The 17104-nt window shown below is 36.9% G+C and overlaps 1 protein-coding gene across 1 annotated transcript in view; it reads left to right on the top strand.

Moving 5' to 3' along the window:
• The window catches only part of LOC139729964 (SID1 transmembrane family member 1-like), a 70730-nt gene extending 55452 nt beyond the window's left edge, over nucleotides 1-15278 (top strand). The window contains exons 13-23 of the mRNA XM_071640880.1: nucleotides 625-765; nucleotides 1556-1629; nucleotides 2107-2212; nucleotides 3098-3215; nucleotides 4870-5006; nucleotides 5984-6113; nucleotides 7496-7554; nucleotides 9594-9640; nucleotides 10777-10882; nucleotides 11396-11515; nucleotides 14948-15278. Of these exons, the coding sequence (XP_071496981.1) occupies nucleotides 625-765; nucleotides 1556-1629; nucleotides 2107-2212; nucleotides 3098-3215; nucleotides 4870-5006; nucleotides 5984-6113; nucleotides 7496-7554; nucleotides 9594-9640; nucleotides 10777-10882; nucleotides 11396-11515; nucleotides 14948-15163 (1254 nt within the window). The 3' untranslated portion in view covers nucleotides 15164-15278. The remainder of the gene's footprint in view (nucleotides 1-624; nucleotides 766-1555; nucleotides 1630-2106; nucleotides 2213-3097; nucleotides 3216-4869; nucleotides 5007-5983; nucleotides 6114-7495; nucleotides 7555-9593; nucleotides 9641-10776; nucleotides 10883-11395; nucleotides 11516-14947) is intronic.
• The last annotated feature ends 1826 nt before the right edge of the window (nucleotides 15279-17104 follow it).

Below are 17104 nucleotides of genomic sequence, written 5' to 3'. Positions count from 1 at the left end.
AACAGAAATGAGGTTTTGAGAACTAGACTACACGTGTGCTGTTATTACTCAGTACTGCATTCACTCTACCTTTGATTTACTAACTGTGAAATATATATGAGTCTGGAACATAAATGGTTATTAGAAACTAGGCCTGTTTTATATGTGGGAGTGTGACAAAATGCTCTGTTCTATTTCTTTTTTTAAAAGATTTTCATAGATGTACATACATCATGATATAGTGTAAGATTTGAGATTTATGTCTTTTCTGACAAGAGTCTGAAGAATAATTTCATGACATACTTACGCCTTGCCCATTTAGAACTCTTTGCCAGCATTCGAAGCAGCAATATGATATATGAACAAGGTTCTATGAATGGATTAGATCAATTGAAAATTTACTCCTGCATAATGTATCATAACCCCGGCCTCCGCTGATGTACACTGATCAGCACAGATATATGTCGGTAAAGAACAAAGGGAAGGACAAGGGAATAATGCATGAGTCATCATATTTTTTTTTTTACAGTGAAAGGCTGTCTTTATTTCATTACTCTTGACCACATACTTTTTTTTTACATATATTGAAATTAAATTTTGACCTATAGTCAAATGAATATATATCTCGAATCTTTCTCTTATCAGAACATACAGTTCGTGAGCGGCCTTTACACTAAGAATCCTAACTACCTACAGAAGAAATACAAACTCTACACCTGGATGGTCATCATTGTTTCTCTCTTCTTTGCTCTGCCTGTTGTCCAACTTGTCGTGAGATACCAACAAGTATGAATTTAATGTCTGAAAATGAAGTTTTGATTTGGTTTTGTTTGTTTGTTTGTTTGTTTGCATGATAGAGTAATGTCATTCGCAATCCAAAATATTTTGAAGGTAAATGGGCAAACACAAGTGAATTCATATGAGAGGGAAAATCAATTCTCTGGTAGCTTTCTGTCTAATAGCAGAGTGTTGTGTGTTTAATGCTTTAAAAACACACAAACAAACAAAACTAACAACAGAACCATACAATGCGACATTGACCAAACTGAGCCTCCAACTCTACAAGACATAATAAGACAGGGAGAAAATCAACTAAAAATAATTATGATTTCTTTTTCTGGGTGTAGCCACTATCTCATACGATCATTCTGACAAGGCTTCTAGAAACAAACAAAAAAAATTGTTCTCAAACTGAACTTACATTTAGTTTTGAAATCATGAATTCTTTAATCTTTGTTGAAGAGTTGCTGTAAGAAAAGAATCCAGATGTACACGATTATAGAGCACAGTGTGTAGGTCATTACCTGACCTTGGAGGGGAGAGCCAGGGTTGAGTAAAGTAACGGGATTGACTATAATAAAGTTATGTGATCATAATCCTTTAGTGCTGCTGTGTATTGCCTTGATAATTAAGTGTGACTAATAAACTACATTGATTACAATGTTTCTGTTGATCTTTATTTCTTGTACCATGTCTTTATGATGACTCATATACAGAGAATTATTGAAATATGATGACATCCTTTCGTTTGTTCATTTGTTTCGTTGATAGCTTGTATGATATTATTCGTCCGCAGGTCATCAAAATTACAGGAAACGAAGATTACTGCTATTATAACTTCAAGTGTGCAAAGCCGTTTTTGGGGTTAAGGTAATGAAACAGGAGCTTTGGCTATACTATAAGATATAGTGAAAAGTCTATGAAACAATGGTATTACACATCTGGCTGAGTCCGACTTTTATTACCAAAAAAAAAAAAACCTACTAGTATTAAAGTCACACTTACAAAACAAAATTTCTCTAACACAAGCCGTTGAATAATAGACTTTGATATTTTCAAGTAGCTGTAAAATTATTTACATTCAGTGTACAGGAACATTATATTGTATTTTCAAAAATGCCATTTGAGTTTCTGCAAATACGTGTTCCCTTTGCAATAGTTTTCAAAATTTTGTGAAGAAAATATTCTGACAGCTTCCTCAGTTCTGGCCACATCAATTTTCTTTGTCAGATAATGAAAAAAAGGATATCTTTGATTATCAATTCACAATTCTGATTTGAGGATGTAATGGTAATGATGTTGATAAGCAAGGAAACAAAGTCTGTATGTCACTCATGTCATTGACAGTGCCTTCAACAACGTGTTCGGCAACATTGGCTATGTGCTCCTAGGAGTTCTATTTCTACTTTTGGTCCTGAGGAGAGAATTGATCCACAAGAAACGTCTGAAGGAAGTATGCATTAGTGAGACGATATGTCTATCCATTTATATACGAGACATTTTTTTTATATAATTCTGGTTGTGCAAATGTATCCGAAGACTTTATACACTTGATCTTCCTGGGGACACAAATTTCATGTGTTCTTCGTTACAATTGTCAGAAGAATTGTGCATCGTTAACAGCAGTACTTATTCCCCTTTGAGTTTTCAATTTACAGTTGATATTCCGACTGCTTCAATGAATAATATTGACAAACGCAGCACTTGTGATACGCGATTAGTCCGGTTACCTATTTTGAGAGACAAGTATAGAAGTAATTACATGTTAGAATGGTAATATCAAACGACAATTAAAAGATATCCAACAAATATTTTACCAGCACATGAAGCAAGCGAGTGTGATTTCAGATACGTTTTTTTTTTTCTTTTTTAATGTTAGAATGGATTTTTCAGATGAGCTGATACTCAGAAGAAGAGCATACTATGCAGGAAATATGTCATGTAGGGTTGCAGAAATAAAGTTCCTTTCTCAGATAGCGAAGATCTTGGATTTCAGTGCTCTTGGATTTTCTTATATTTTTACTGTTAATTGTTTACTATTGCAACAGTGGAAATTTCTTGCGAGGAACATAGGACCAGTTTCTGCAAATTATGTTGTAGTTGACACCTGGTTGAAGCATGCACACTGTATTAGTGTGTGGACTGCGTCGTTGGGATCACAATATTTATCAAACTCTGTTCAAGCACCTCCAATGAAAATATTCAAAGATTTATCACAGTTTTCTGTTTAACACCTCCAATTCACGACATCGATATACTGTGTATGTCGTATTTCCTCCTAGAAGCGGGTATAATCAAAAACGATGATAAAATATTACTATGCATGTACAATCTGCAGGAAAATGGTATCCCTGAACATTATGGGCTCTTCTATGCCCTTGGCTACGCCCTTATCATGGAAGGTGTAATGAGTGCATCCTACCATGTGTGTCCTAACAGAGCTAACTACCAGTTTGGTGAGTATAGAGAGTCAGCAGATTGTTTGAGATATACCCTGAATCAGTTTTTAATGTCTGCGCAACGAAAAGTCACCAGAGACGCGATGTTTTTGAGTCCGTCCCCCGTTCGTTTATCCGTCCGTCTTTTTGTATAGAAGTAAATTTTGAGGATAGCCGCGTAATCAAAAACCGTTTAAGATATTGTAATGAACCTTGGCACATGTACGTATAAGGGGACGAAGTGGCTAAAAATCAAAGGTCAAGGTCAGATTTTTAAGATACCACTTATGTTACCATTTTTTTCCTACAATGCCTGCAGTTAGTTTCTTTAAGCCCATAGTGTATACATGTATAACCTGATAGAGCTTCTCGGTGGAAAGTTTTTGGCAGTGGGGTCAAAGGTCAAAGATCAAACGTCGAGTGAATATGCTAAAATTTCACCTTCCTCGCCAAACCTTCGATATGGCTCAAGGTAATATCATTATGATACTATCATATTGGTACTTCATATATGTATAAGTAATAAGTAACAACTGGCAGTTATTTATTTGGGAACTGTGGGGTCATTGGGTCGAGAGTCAATGGTCAAATGATCCATAAGAATCCATGGTACCATCCATAAGAAATGGATGGTACCAGTAAGTGATCACTGAAAAAAACACAATCTACTGTAAAAATAATGCGATGTTGCAGAATCATACACATCGCCATAGCGACATTTCTTGTGTGTATGTGTGTGTTGTGTGTGTGGTGTTTTTTTCTCGTTAATTATCTGTTATGTATCAGTTTGTTCAATGTATACTTTGCGATATTTTTGCATCATGGGCAAGAGATGTTACTTTCAGCATGCTTCATACACTCACTACCATTGAAATAAATGGCTGATTTGTTTGCAATGGGATCAAAGATAAAGGCTTAAGTTCGAGTGACAATGTTTACATGCTCTTAAACGATACAGACATCTATTTCAGTGAACATTAGTCATAGGAAAATAAACACTGAACACATCTGAGACAAACATGTCATCATTACTTGTCAGTTCTGTAAAACATTGTCAAGACGAACTGCTGACCTACTGCATGGGAAAAGTTATGACAGAATTATACAAATCGCCGTAATGACATTTCTTGTGCGTGCGTGCGTACGTGCGTATGTGTGTGTATGTGTGTGTGCGTGTGTGTGTGTGTGTGTGTATTTGTCGTTCATTGTCCGTCCGTTCGGTGTATAGTATACGATTTTTTTGCATCCAGGAGATGTTACTTTCAGCAGACTTCATACACTCACTATCATACCGTTGGAATAAATGGCTGATTTGTTTGACATATGCTCACGAGCAAATCTTGATGTTTCACGTTAAATTTTACGTTTTGTATTAATTCGTCTCCTTCCATATGAGGGCTATATAAGTATCCAATTATTGCATATCACGCGCTAGTATTACTTAGGATTTCTGTATGTCTAATCTGTGCATAATTGTAAATTGTCCTATGTGTTCCTTATACGGTCGACCTGTCCTGGGCAATGTATTGCTGTAATGATTTGTAGTTTTTCATTGTATTTTACTTTTATGTATGTTATCTTTGTTGTTTGATTATATTTGATAAACTCCAAAAGTGATGTTGTACAACCTTTACGATGTTGCAAAGCTGTTGTTTTGTTGGCTTTGACCTAGATACGGCTTACATGTACGTAATAGCATGTCTTGGGATACTCACGATGTACCAACAGAGACATCCAGACATAACTGCCAAAGCCTACCATGCCTTCCTCGGCTTTGCTTCTATTCTCTACATTGGCTTTCTTGGATTTGTGAGTATTTAACACTTATATCCAGGGTTTGTGAGAATCTTATACTTATTTCTTGCTCAAGAACAGCTTGAAATATCAAAATAGAACTTGACATATTTCATGTATGAATGGACAAAAGGTAAACTGTGCCTATCAATTCTCGTTTGTATATTCTGAAGGTCAAAGGTCAAGGCCAAATTCTTAGAATTTCTCTATTTTACCCATACTTATGCATTTATCTCACGATTGCATTTTTTCCTGAAACTTAGTACATCTATGTATCACCAAATTAATATTCTCAAGGGAAGGTTTGGACCATGAGGTCAGAGGTCAAGATGGTGTGAGAATGCTAAAATTTCATTTTTTTTTCTCCTTATCTCGGAGAAGCGTCTAGATATTCATATGAAACTTGCAATATAATGTATTTATGAGCGAAAGTTGACCAAATGGACGTTCGTTGCGTTGGTTTAGAGTAAAAGGTCAAAGATCATAGTCAAATTCTGTCATTATTTTACAGCACATTGTATTATGCAATGCTTCATTTTTTTTTTTCAAATGGCTGAAGATGTTTTCATGAAACTTTATATCCATGTATTGCCTTTATGATTTTCCTAGGTAGGTTAAAGGTTAAGGGTTAAAGGTTGGGTTAAATGCCACAACTTTATTTTTTAATGTTGAAATTATATTTTTCGTCCTATATTGGAGATTATTCAATGCAAATATCTAATGAAAGAATCTTATTGTATGATTTGGGATGGAATTTGTTTCTTTCAAAGGGATGTGAGGCTGGACTTCTTCGTTGCGTTTAGATTGCTGGATACAGTATTGGTATTTCGTCTGTCTAAATACTTTTTATCCTGTTTTCCGCTGCCCTGCTCTTTGCATATTATTGAAAGTTGCGTTTCTATCATATATTAGTGAACAGAATGCTACAATAGGAAAAATCAAATGAAAATGAAATCTCTCATCATCTCTGCTTGTCTTCCTTGTTCTTCCAGGTGTTTACTTCAGCGCATTTCAAGCGGAAAACTAAGCCTTACGGTTTTTATGCAGTTTTCTTCATTGTCCACATGATAACGTGTCTTCTTCTTAGTGCCCGGGTATACTATGCGCCATTCGTCAAGTTCAGTAAGTTGCCCATTTTTACAGGCTATTATATTAAAAGATTATAAATTGTGGTTGATAATAGTAAATTCCCCTACAGACTCTGAGGAAGGCTGGTCTCGCTTATTCTTTCTTCGGATTTTGGGGGGACTATATGTCCCTATATTTGTTTCGTTGAAGATCAATAAACGTATGAAATTCGTAAGAAAACATAACAAAACCATATTCTTTCTCTGCAGATTCGAAAACCCGCTTTCAAATTTCAGCATTGGAATGCAATAAGTTGGTATAGATATACTCGCATATAGATATGAAACGTATGAAAGACACTGCATGAATCACGATACAGTTTGACGCCGGTCGAAGGGATCATCGCGTAGATCAGTAATTGCATGCATTGTGTGTTCGCGCCATCAGAGTCTGCACAGTTTGGAAGGGGTTGAAGGTGGGTGAGTTGTAAGTGACAGGGGGGTATCGTAGACAGTAGAGGATATAGTTCACAGCTGAGGTGAATATCTTGTTGCCTACCAAGAAATTAGGACTGTCTCTTGAACCAGCGTGTGTTTCTGAAAGCAAACGTGTAGTATGATGGGAGGGTACCTTGACTCACCTTCAAGCTAATCATAATACCAGAGAGATTGGTTTTATCAGCATGAGTTGAGGTGGTGTGTCAAAATACTAATCCGTAAACTTTTAATCTAATTCAAAGGAAACTACAGTTTGAGCTTTCCTTGCGATTTTACACTCTGTTTCATTGTCAAAGCAGGAATGATGGAGATGGTGACAAATATGTTCGAATTCTCCAAGGTACACTCTTTCTTTCTTTTTTTTTATTCCCGACTTTCCCAGTTTCCCGCACTCTTTGTAGTTGTAAGTTTTTCACCCCCTTTACTTCCCCTCTTTCCCCCTTTTCCCTCAGAGGTACCCACAAGTTACAAGCATAGTCTTTTGAGTGGGTACCTCCACTTTTTTTCACAGAGTGTATAAATGTTTCTTTTTGTACTAAACATAAAGACATGAACATGTTGTTATCCCTGTCTGATTATGTATATTATCAAAGACTCGCATGCCAAATGTATCATATTGTTTTTTGTACATTCTGTTGGAAAAAGAGTGAAAATAAAGTTTGAAAGTTTGAAAAGTTTGAAAATGGATTATGGGACTCATACAATAGGCGCAAGACCATTGAATACCAGTTAGAAAAATAGGAGAGTCGTTCATGTAATACTCTTTTTGGGGTTTTTAGATTGTCCGTCAGTCCATTCCGGATTTCAATATTGGAAATCTAGAGAAGTTTTCACAAGATTTATCGAATTCTATCGAATTTCATCAAAGGTCCTACATTTATCCTTCCTGTTTATGCTAAATATTTTACTTTTTATCACTCTATCTCTCTTTTCGCACAGACAAGGGTCTTTCCAAGATAATTCGAAGCATACAGGAGTGTTCCCATCCAAGGGACAAGGTATGTATAGAAATCAGGTACAGTACTGTAAGCCATGTATCTCTCTGCGAGCAGACACACACACACACACACACACACACACACACACACAATAACACAAACACATGCACACACAGAAACACACACATATAAACATTTTATGTAAAGTTAAGTCTATGTGACTGTGCAATTGTGTAGGCCCCCATATCACTCTGATAGGACCACAATGTATGAGTTTGGTTCTTCTTTTTTTTATGTTTGTCTTTGAAAGAAATAACACGTTTAGTAAAAATGTAGCTCATGCACAGGAGTAAAGTTACCGACAGAGAAAATTCAAAGCCTTGTTATTATGTAAGTCTCATGAAAAAGCTTTGATTATTTTCTTTCCTTGGAAGTAGGGCTGGAATGAACGACCTTTGCATACATAACAGATATTAAAATATTTTCGCGCAAAATCCATTTTGGAACAACGGTGTTTGATCCCCAGGCAATGCAGCTTTCTTTGTAAGGAATGGAATTTTGAGTACAGCTTTTATTGTTTTTCGGCAATTCTGCGATTATTGATCGTTTTGAGATGGGTTGTGATCTGACCCGTCCGTCTGAACATTTCACATAAAGAGTTAAGATACATCTTACTCAAACATCTTTCCAAAATAGGTCATTAGGCAAATCTCTCGTTTGAAGAAGCTACACCCCTGTAGACAATGCCAGTGTATATCTTGGCAATCAAGGACTTAAAAACCAAAGCTATAAACACCTGTTTCTTGACCCTGGCCTAATCTAAGCATCAGTCACCGCCACAGGGGGGGGGGGGGGGGGGGCACCCGCGAGAGGAGGAGATTGGTTCTTAAAAATGTATATTGCATGAACTATGAATATAGGTTCTTAATCCGAAAATGTAAAGGGGGTGCGTAATAATAAATCTTTTTTTAAACTACACACCTTATTTCATTTTCGGAAGAACGAACCTCCGGAATAGCGAATATTATTCTCATTGTTATTTCATGATTTGTGTTTATGTTTTAAAGAAAATAGAAGGAAAAGGTTTAGAAATAAGCCATGGTTCCATAAGGCCTTAAGACAGTTATGTCCTTAAAAATGTATATTAGATTTGTATCAAATATCAGAAAACGCAATGACAGATGACTGAAGTCAGATATGATGAATATAACTGTTACGAAACAATGTTACTCAAAAAAGTAAAAACGCAAACAGATTTTATTTCAACAAGAAATTTAAAAGCTGCTGGCAATATGAAAAGCATAATTGGCTCTGGAGGTTAAAAAAAATCGCTTAATCCACGACTGTTCGTTGGAATGATAAAGAAATTACTGGGCAATGTGCAATATGCAATACATTTAGTGAATACTTTACCAATTGGACACAGTGTGGTAGGAAAATGTCATGAAATAGAGTATGATAAATGTATGCAATATGTTCATAAAAATTAAGCAAGTTTCTCTTTCATGTCATGCACTCCTAAAGAGATTATTGAGATTGTGTGTAATTTGGAGATAATAGTCTTGGTTTTGGTAATAGATGTAGTTTTTGTAACGAAAGTTTTTCGTGCTTTGTTTGTCACAATTTGTGCTATAATCAATTTATCATATGGACATGTGCTTTCCTGATCAAATGAAAATAGCGAAAGTTTTCCGATTTCTAAAGGTGGTGATAAAGAACAGATGTCGAATTGTCGCACTTTGTCAATTTTACTAATGTTTCGAAAATTGTAGAAAAGTGTGTTTATACCTCCATTGTTTTGCGTGTGTTTGTTTGTTTGTTTGTTTGTTTGGTTTTTTTTTTGATAACTGCAATACGGTTACAAATAACCACTACTGTATGTATTTCGGGCCGTCACTCCACATCTTCTGCCATTGCAAAATTTGTTCATGAAGTTGTAAATGTCTTGGATGATAGAAATATAATGATAGGATAATTCTAGAGTTAAGAAAGGCATTTGTTTCCTTTAATCATGATATTTTGTCAGATAAAACCAGACAGAAATCATCTCACATTGATACACTAAAACATTGATCTTTGCTCTTTTCTTTCCTTTTCAGAAACGGCTTGCACTCTTTTCAGTTGGATTACTAGTAAACCTAGCATTGTAAGAACAACCTTTAACTGCAGAGTCAGTCAGTACAAAAAAAAAAGAAGTTCCGTCACTTTGAAGTTATCTTGTTTAAAGTATTATAATTCAATCATGGACTTCATGAAATGTCTTGGTAGAGCTATTCTCCAAGCATCATTTGCTACCCTATTCATTTCGGAGCTTTGCATTCATGACTGAATAACAGACAATCTTTACAAGACTGCAAAATTTCACTGGCGCCGTGTAGTTGGCTATAAAGATTTAAGCAAATTTTGAAAGAAGCTGTAAGATTTGTACACACAAACACACACACACACACACACACACACTTGGTGGTGGTGGTGGTGGTGGTGGTAGCGAATGTTAGAAAATTGCCACTTTATCATTCTAAAAACTACGACAGGTTACAGATTCTTTCAAATTTGTTTTAGTCTCCACCCAGGCACTTAGCGCAATTGAGATTTTGCATTCTTGTAAAGATTGTCTTTCATTCAGTCACGCAAGTAAAAATCTAACTAAAGAGGGTACCGAAAAATGAGAATAATTCTACCAAGACGTAGGCGTTTTCACATCAGCCCGATAAAAATCCAAGCTCGAGATATTTTTCGCAGAAAATAGTGCGCTATTTCGAAACATCGGGCTGATGTGAAAACGCCTATTATGACACCCATCACGATGTTTAAATGATCATACATTGCTAAGGTACTGAAATATTTAAGAAAAGACATTGGAATGCACCTTCCCCTCGAAACAAAAGACATGGCGAGGGAGCACGCAAGTTATGCCGAGTCGAGGGGATGGTGCATTCCAATGTCTTTTGTTAAACATTTCAGTACCTTACCAATGATTGACAGATGAGGTCATCTCAAGAATATTGGTTTGGAAGGATTTTTGGTGGGTGTTCGAAGTAATCTGAGGAAAAATAGAAGAAAAAATCCTTAAAAATTTATGGAATGTTTCTTAATATTCGTTTCACAGCAAAAGTGATGTTGAGGGTATCATAAATCAACACAAATCAGTATGTATTTAGATTTCAGGGCCCTTTAAAACAGCCTATATTGATAAGTATTGGTTTGAAACACTCGACATTTCACCTTCATAAACGTATGATACTATAGTGTTAAGTGATGTTCCCTCTCTCCTATGTTTAGGAGTATCGCAGGCCTGGTGATGACCCCCGATGACTTCTCCACTTTTCTTCTTGCCATCATGATTGTCAACATGCTGCTCTACCTTACCTACTACGTCATTATGAAGGTAAGTCTTCTCTAGAAGACCTCCGGCTACCTTCAGTAAAGTTCTGTAAATGGGGGCCATGAGTCATGACACTCTACAAATCAAACTTAGATCTTGCTATTATAAACTAGGTGCATCACATCATACCTGTATTCTTTCTGATATCCTTATCAGCTCAATTTTCCACATTTTAGGTAATGTATGCGTGTCTTCAAACTTTCACTTCTGAAGACTGTAATGGCTAATTAGATTCACCTTTAAATAATTAATTGTACGTCTTATAGCAATTCATTTGCTCATATCACTTTCATTCCATCACCATTTTGTTTTAAAGAACATAACAATGATAATTCTATGATGAAATTAACATTATTAAGGTTCGTCACAAAAATAACAAAATGTTAGCAAAATGTTAGCAAAGGATGATCACCGAGTTATCATACGGAAGTTAGATACACAGTACAGCTGTACTTCCGTGTGAAGATACACTTATTCAGCATCTCTGTTTCTAACAATTACTTAATCTTGTTTCAGCTCATCTATCGAGGAGACATTCTCCGCGTTGTCATCAAGTTCATCCTTCCGACAATCTTTCTCTGGATACCTGCTCTCATCTTCTTCTTACTTCCCCGTTTTAGGGTGGCAGCCTGGGAGGTAGGTTCTTGCATCCCCGTTTTAGGGTGGCAGCCTGGGAGGTAGGTTCTTACATCCCCGTTTTAGGGTTGCAACCTGGGAGGTATATTCTTGCATCCCCGTTTTAGGGTGGCAGCCTGGGTGGTAGGTTCTTATATCCCCGTTTTAGGATTGCAGCCTGGGTGGTAGGTTCTTATATCCCCGTTTTAGGGTGGCAGCCTGGGAGGTAAGTTCTTATATCCCCGTTTTAGGGTGGCAGCCTGGGAGGTAGGTTCTTATATCCCCGTTTTAGGGTGGCAGCCTGGGAGGTAAGTTCTTATATCCCCGTTTTAGGGTGGTAGCCTGGGAGGTAGGTTCTTATATCCTCGGTTATAGGGTGGCAGCCTGGGTGTTAGGTTCTTATATCCCCGTTTTAGGGTGGCAGCCTAGGAAGTAGGTACTTATATCCCCGTTTTAGGGTGGCAGCCTGGGAGGTAAGTTCTTATATCCCCGTTTTAGGGTGGTAGCCTGGGAGGTAGGTTCTTATATCCTCGGTTATAGGGTGGCAGCCTGGGTGTTAGGTTCTTATATCCCCGTTTTAGGGTGGCAGCCTAGGAAGTAGGTACTTATATCCCCGTTTTAGGGTGGTAGCCTGATGGGAGGTAGGTTCTTAATCCCCGTTTTAGGGTGGTAGCCTGGGAGGTAGGTTCTTAATCCCCGTTTTAGGGTGGTAGCCTGGGTGGTAGGTTCTTATATCCCCGTTTTAGGGTGGCAGCCTGTGAGGCAAGTTCTTACATCCCCGTTTTAGGGTGGCAGCCTGGGAGGTAGGTTCTTACATCCCCGTTTTAGGGTGGCAGCCTGGGAGGTAAGTTCTAACGTCCCCGTTTTAGGGTGGTAGCCTGGGAGGTAGGTTCTTAAATCCTCGGTTATAGGGTGGCAGCCTGGGTGTTAGGTTCTTATATCCCCGTTTTAGGGTGGCAGCCTAGGAAGTAGGTACTTATATCCCCGTTTTAGGGTGGCAGCCTAGGAAGTAGGTACTTATATCCCCGTTTTAGGGTGGCAGCCTGGGTGGTAGGTTCTTATATCCCCGTTTTAGGGTGGCAGCCTAGGAAGTAGGTACTTATATCCCCGTTTTAGGGTGGTAGCCTGGGAGGTAGGTTCTTAATCCCCGTTTTAGGGTGGCAGCCTATGAGGTAGGTTCTTATATCCCCGTTTTAGGGTGGTAGCCTGGGAGGTAGGTTCTTATATCCCCGTTTTAGGGTTGCTGCCTGGGTGGTAGGTTCTTATATCCCCGTTTTAGGGTGGCAGCCTATAGGCTGTAGGTTCTTACTTCCCCTTTTTAAGGTGGCAGCCTAGGAGGTAGGTTCTTACATCCCTGTTTTAGGGTGGTAGCCTGGGAGGTAGGTTCTTACTTCCCCGTTTTAGGGTGGCAGCCTGGGAGGTAGGTTCTTATATCCCCGTTTTAGGGTGGCAGCCTGGGAGGTAGGTGTGATCTCATCATCAAACATCAAACAATGTTGTGCACAACAATTACACTTAGTTCATAAAGGTTTCTGATAGTTATACTTGATGTGAGGTCTGGTGTATTTTTTTTTCTTAATACTCAGCTACCTCAAGTATATCATTTCGTCTACAGTGGTTTGTTGATTCAATCAAAGTGAAATTTCCTTCGTCAGAATAGTGTCCTTTCGTGGCCTTGTTGTGATGGTTGGATGAATGTGGTTGACAATGTGCAAGGTCACTTGAGTCACTGACCTTTTTTCATCCATGGATGAAAAATTATCCTGACTTTGATCAAATGCGCATTGCGCTGTATTATTTAACAAGTATCAGGGCATGATGATCCCAGGAAGTTCCTCCTTGGATGAACTGTGAAAGTGTGTAGTTAGAAGTAGGACCTAACCCATAATTTTCGTGCAGTTCTTACATTACCGTGTCGCCGACTCTTCTTTCTGAATCTTGAGGAAATTATGTATTGCAAAACATGATTCTTCTCTATTACCTATTACTGACACGTGTTATTGAAGGTGTAAATAGATATGCAAAGGAATGAAGTAGGAGTAATTCTTTATCTCTCATTCAGTGAGATACACATACGTGAAACAAACAAAGAAAAATGTTCCTGGAAAAAGAAAAGGTAAGTGTAATGTATTGATTACATAAATTAAAAGGACGTTTTAGTAAACACGATTGTTTAGTAAAAACTTGTATCAAATTGCCTTTTACAGAATCCTTTTACAATGTTTTAAAACAGTATATTTTTGACACAAAATATCATATAGTTTGTTTGAATTGCCATTTTGTATTTCATAGTAGCTACAGCAAATGTAACCCATTACACCTACACTGATAAACTGCATGGAATATTTCTCGCCACGTTCTAAAATGTTTTAGCTGTGTAACATTATGTTATCGTGTGTGATGGTATTTCAGAAAATCATGTCTACTTATTCTTACTTTTTTATGTAACCTTGCATCACAAAGCCAAGAAAATGTCGCACTTCATGATATTACAGGAGGACTTAAACGGAAAATATTCCTTTGAAATCTGAACGTTTAAAATCTAAGCATTTTGATCTACGTTGTGTGTGTGTGTGTGTTGTTGTTGTTGTTGTTGTTGTTGTGTTTGTTCACTTACAGTATATCCCTCACTCTGGGGCTGTAATGTATTCTTTCGGTTTATGTCCCTGTAAATCTGTTTCACCTTTAATAGCACTCGCCGTGGAGCATGTAAGATGCAATAATCATGTTCATGCATTATGGACATTTCTGAGAAATATAGGCAGAGTAGTTTTAATTCCGTCAAGATAGAGGGTTTGATTGGATAGGGTTCTCTTCTATGTTTGTGTGTGTGTGTGTGTGTGTGTGTGTGTGTGTGTGTGTTTGTGTTATATTTCGTGTTATTGGTTTTGTAAGCACACACACACACACACACTGAAAATATTTCCTGATGAAATGTTCATTTAGCTTAACTACATCAGCAAACGACATGTAATTATGTAGGCCTATATTATTATATTGAAAGAAATTAGACTTGAGGCGGACGTTGCTCTCGATCTTGTTCTCCCTTTTAATCGGGATTTCGGCCAGTCATCACGCCTCTATCAGGCTCTACCAACAGATCAATGATAATATCTTAATGGCACAATGTGCCAAGATGAATAACGTAATGTCGTGTAATACCAATCTTCTGAAGGATTGCCTTCACATACACAAATCAATCATTAAATTCAAAACAAAAATACAATCTAACATCATTTCATCAACGGAAATACATTATGTATCAAAAATGAAGAAGAAATAAAAAATAAATTCAATTCTTACGCGTATATCATACTTCTGAAATATAACAATCATACCATTTGCCATCATTCTAAGCATGAATACAAACAATATGTATGTAATATTCATATTATGTCTATATGCAATGCACACATAATACAATGTTGGTGTTATTCATGTTGATTGTTCCAGGACACACCAGCGGAGTCAAGAGAAAGGAACAAATCCTGTGTGGTTCTAGACTTCTTTGACTACCATGATGTCTGGCACTTCTTGTCAGCCGTAGCCTTATTCTTGTCTTTTGTGGTAAGTCTATCAAGATTGAAAACTGTTAGGGATCAAGGAATGTACTTTCTTACTATATCTGTTTATAATGAAATTCACATAGTAGCTCTTACTAACATTTAAGGTATGTTTAATCAAGGAATGAATCTAAGAAATCCATTTTGTCGGAGATGTAAGAGATTGCCGTGAAGAGCTTATAATCTGCTATTTTCTCATTTCTCCATTTTTTTTTTCAAATAAGAAAACATGTCCTAGGGCAGCATGTTTTCTATTTTATCATCCCATGGCGCACACAGCTTTAACATGCTAGTGACTCATGCATCTTAGATCTGTCATATTTATACAGCTGTATCATAAAAAATAATATGTGCTACTTAGTGTAGTTACAAAGTCGTTTTTTAATTAAATTAAATCAAATGTTTTAATGCATTAATACTTATTATGTCTGAATTAGGGACGTGGTTCATTTGTTTTCTTTCAGTCTATTCTCTACATGGATGATGACTTGAAAGATCAACCAAGAACAAAAATTAGAGTGTTTTAATCACGGAGGAGATCTTCTAGAAGAACTTCACCCAAGTTGCTTGGAGGAATACAGCTGTCTGTTGTTGTTTTTTTTTTACTTTGGTAGCTGTCACGCTCTCAAATTTGGAAGACTTTCTACATATATGATTTTCCAGCTATTCTTCTGATTGATGCATTGAGCTTGTAGGTTGAGGGGAAAAATGTATAGCCTTATATTGTGTTTGCTGTTTTTGAGTGGGCCTGTGTTTTATATTTACAGCTGTTATTTCATTTTCACAGTAAGACGAATGTTTGGTGTATCTTTGAAGTAACACAAGGTTTGAGATGACGATTATCTGACAGAGAGGCCTTAAACCTTTATTAACATATACAAAAATATATGGGTGTAGTGGTAAAATTCACCTTTAACATTATGTAAAGAGCGTTATCTTGTGAGATTTGAAAAACATTTCTGTCATCGGACCTGGTCAAGTTCCCCCCCCCCCAAAAAAAAAAAAAATGAATGAATAAATAAATAATAATATACATATATACACAAGTATACATAACTATATATTATGTATTATATACAGTGCTGTGACATCATAAAATATTATATCATAATACATTATTCCATAATCAGCTATCAGAATCAAATTAGTCATCTCAACTGAACCGAACTTTTGAACAAACAGATGAACAGGTGAGGTGTGACATCAACAGAGGATTTCGTCTTTGCTGTGTGTCATTTATCAGCTTCTCTCTACTTTCTATAAAAGTGTACCTTGCTCTGTCAGCATGCACTCAGCTTAACTGTGATTAGCCGTGCAGATACCTCACATAAAATGTATGACTTATGACTATCGGTTTTAAGTAAGATTTCACACAATTTTCTACAAATATGATTACGTTATTCAGTGTAGAATACAGGAAAATATTGCTGTTGTTTTTTTTTAAGGTGGTTCACATTGTAGCTGTATGCCTAATAACTGTTATATGAGAAAATGAGGAAAGTGCTTATTCGTAGGTGCAGGGAATGTAGAACACTGTAAATAAACATCAGATTATTCCATATTGATAAGACATATAAGAGATACATAAGCGACATATTATTAGAATGAAGGTTTGTGAAGGTCGGAGCAGGAGATTTATATTGTTATGATTCCGACACTTTCATCAGAATAGTGTAATGCAGGTAATTAGATATTTGAGCAACTGAATGAAATACTGCATATTGGATGCTCGTTTCAGTCACTATCCTGGTGGCATGCCACTATATGAGTGTAGATCTGGATACAGGCTGTAAGCCAGTAATGAGCAAACAGACCAGGGTATAAAATATATAGTCATAAGCAGCTTGCAAAACTCATTAGATGTGGCATGTTGAGTATACACACTGGAATATAAGTTGCAGTGGTGCCATCTTGAATTCCTGACTCAGCCAATAAAGTGTTATGTCTTGTGGACAGCATTTGAGTTCTTTTTCCAATTAATCAAAGGGGATTTTTGAGAAAAACGTATTAACCTGTAGTAGTCTCATACAGTGAAATTTAAGTAATG

The sequence above is a fragment of the Diadema antillarum genome, unplaced genomic scaffold, assembly GCF_040938485.1.
Source record: "Diadema antillarum isolate AM-2024a unplaced genomic scaffold, OU_Dant_1.0 seq00000277_RagTag, whole genome shotgun sequence".
Classification (NCBI taxonomy): Eukaryota; Metazoa; Echinodermata; class Echinoidea; order Diadematoida; family Diadematidae; genus Diadema; species Diadema antillarum.
The sequence above is the reverse complement of the archived record's forward strand: the minus strand, read 5'-3'. Positions and strand labels throughout refer to the sequence as shown.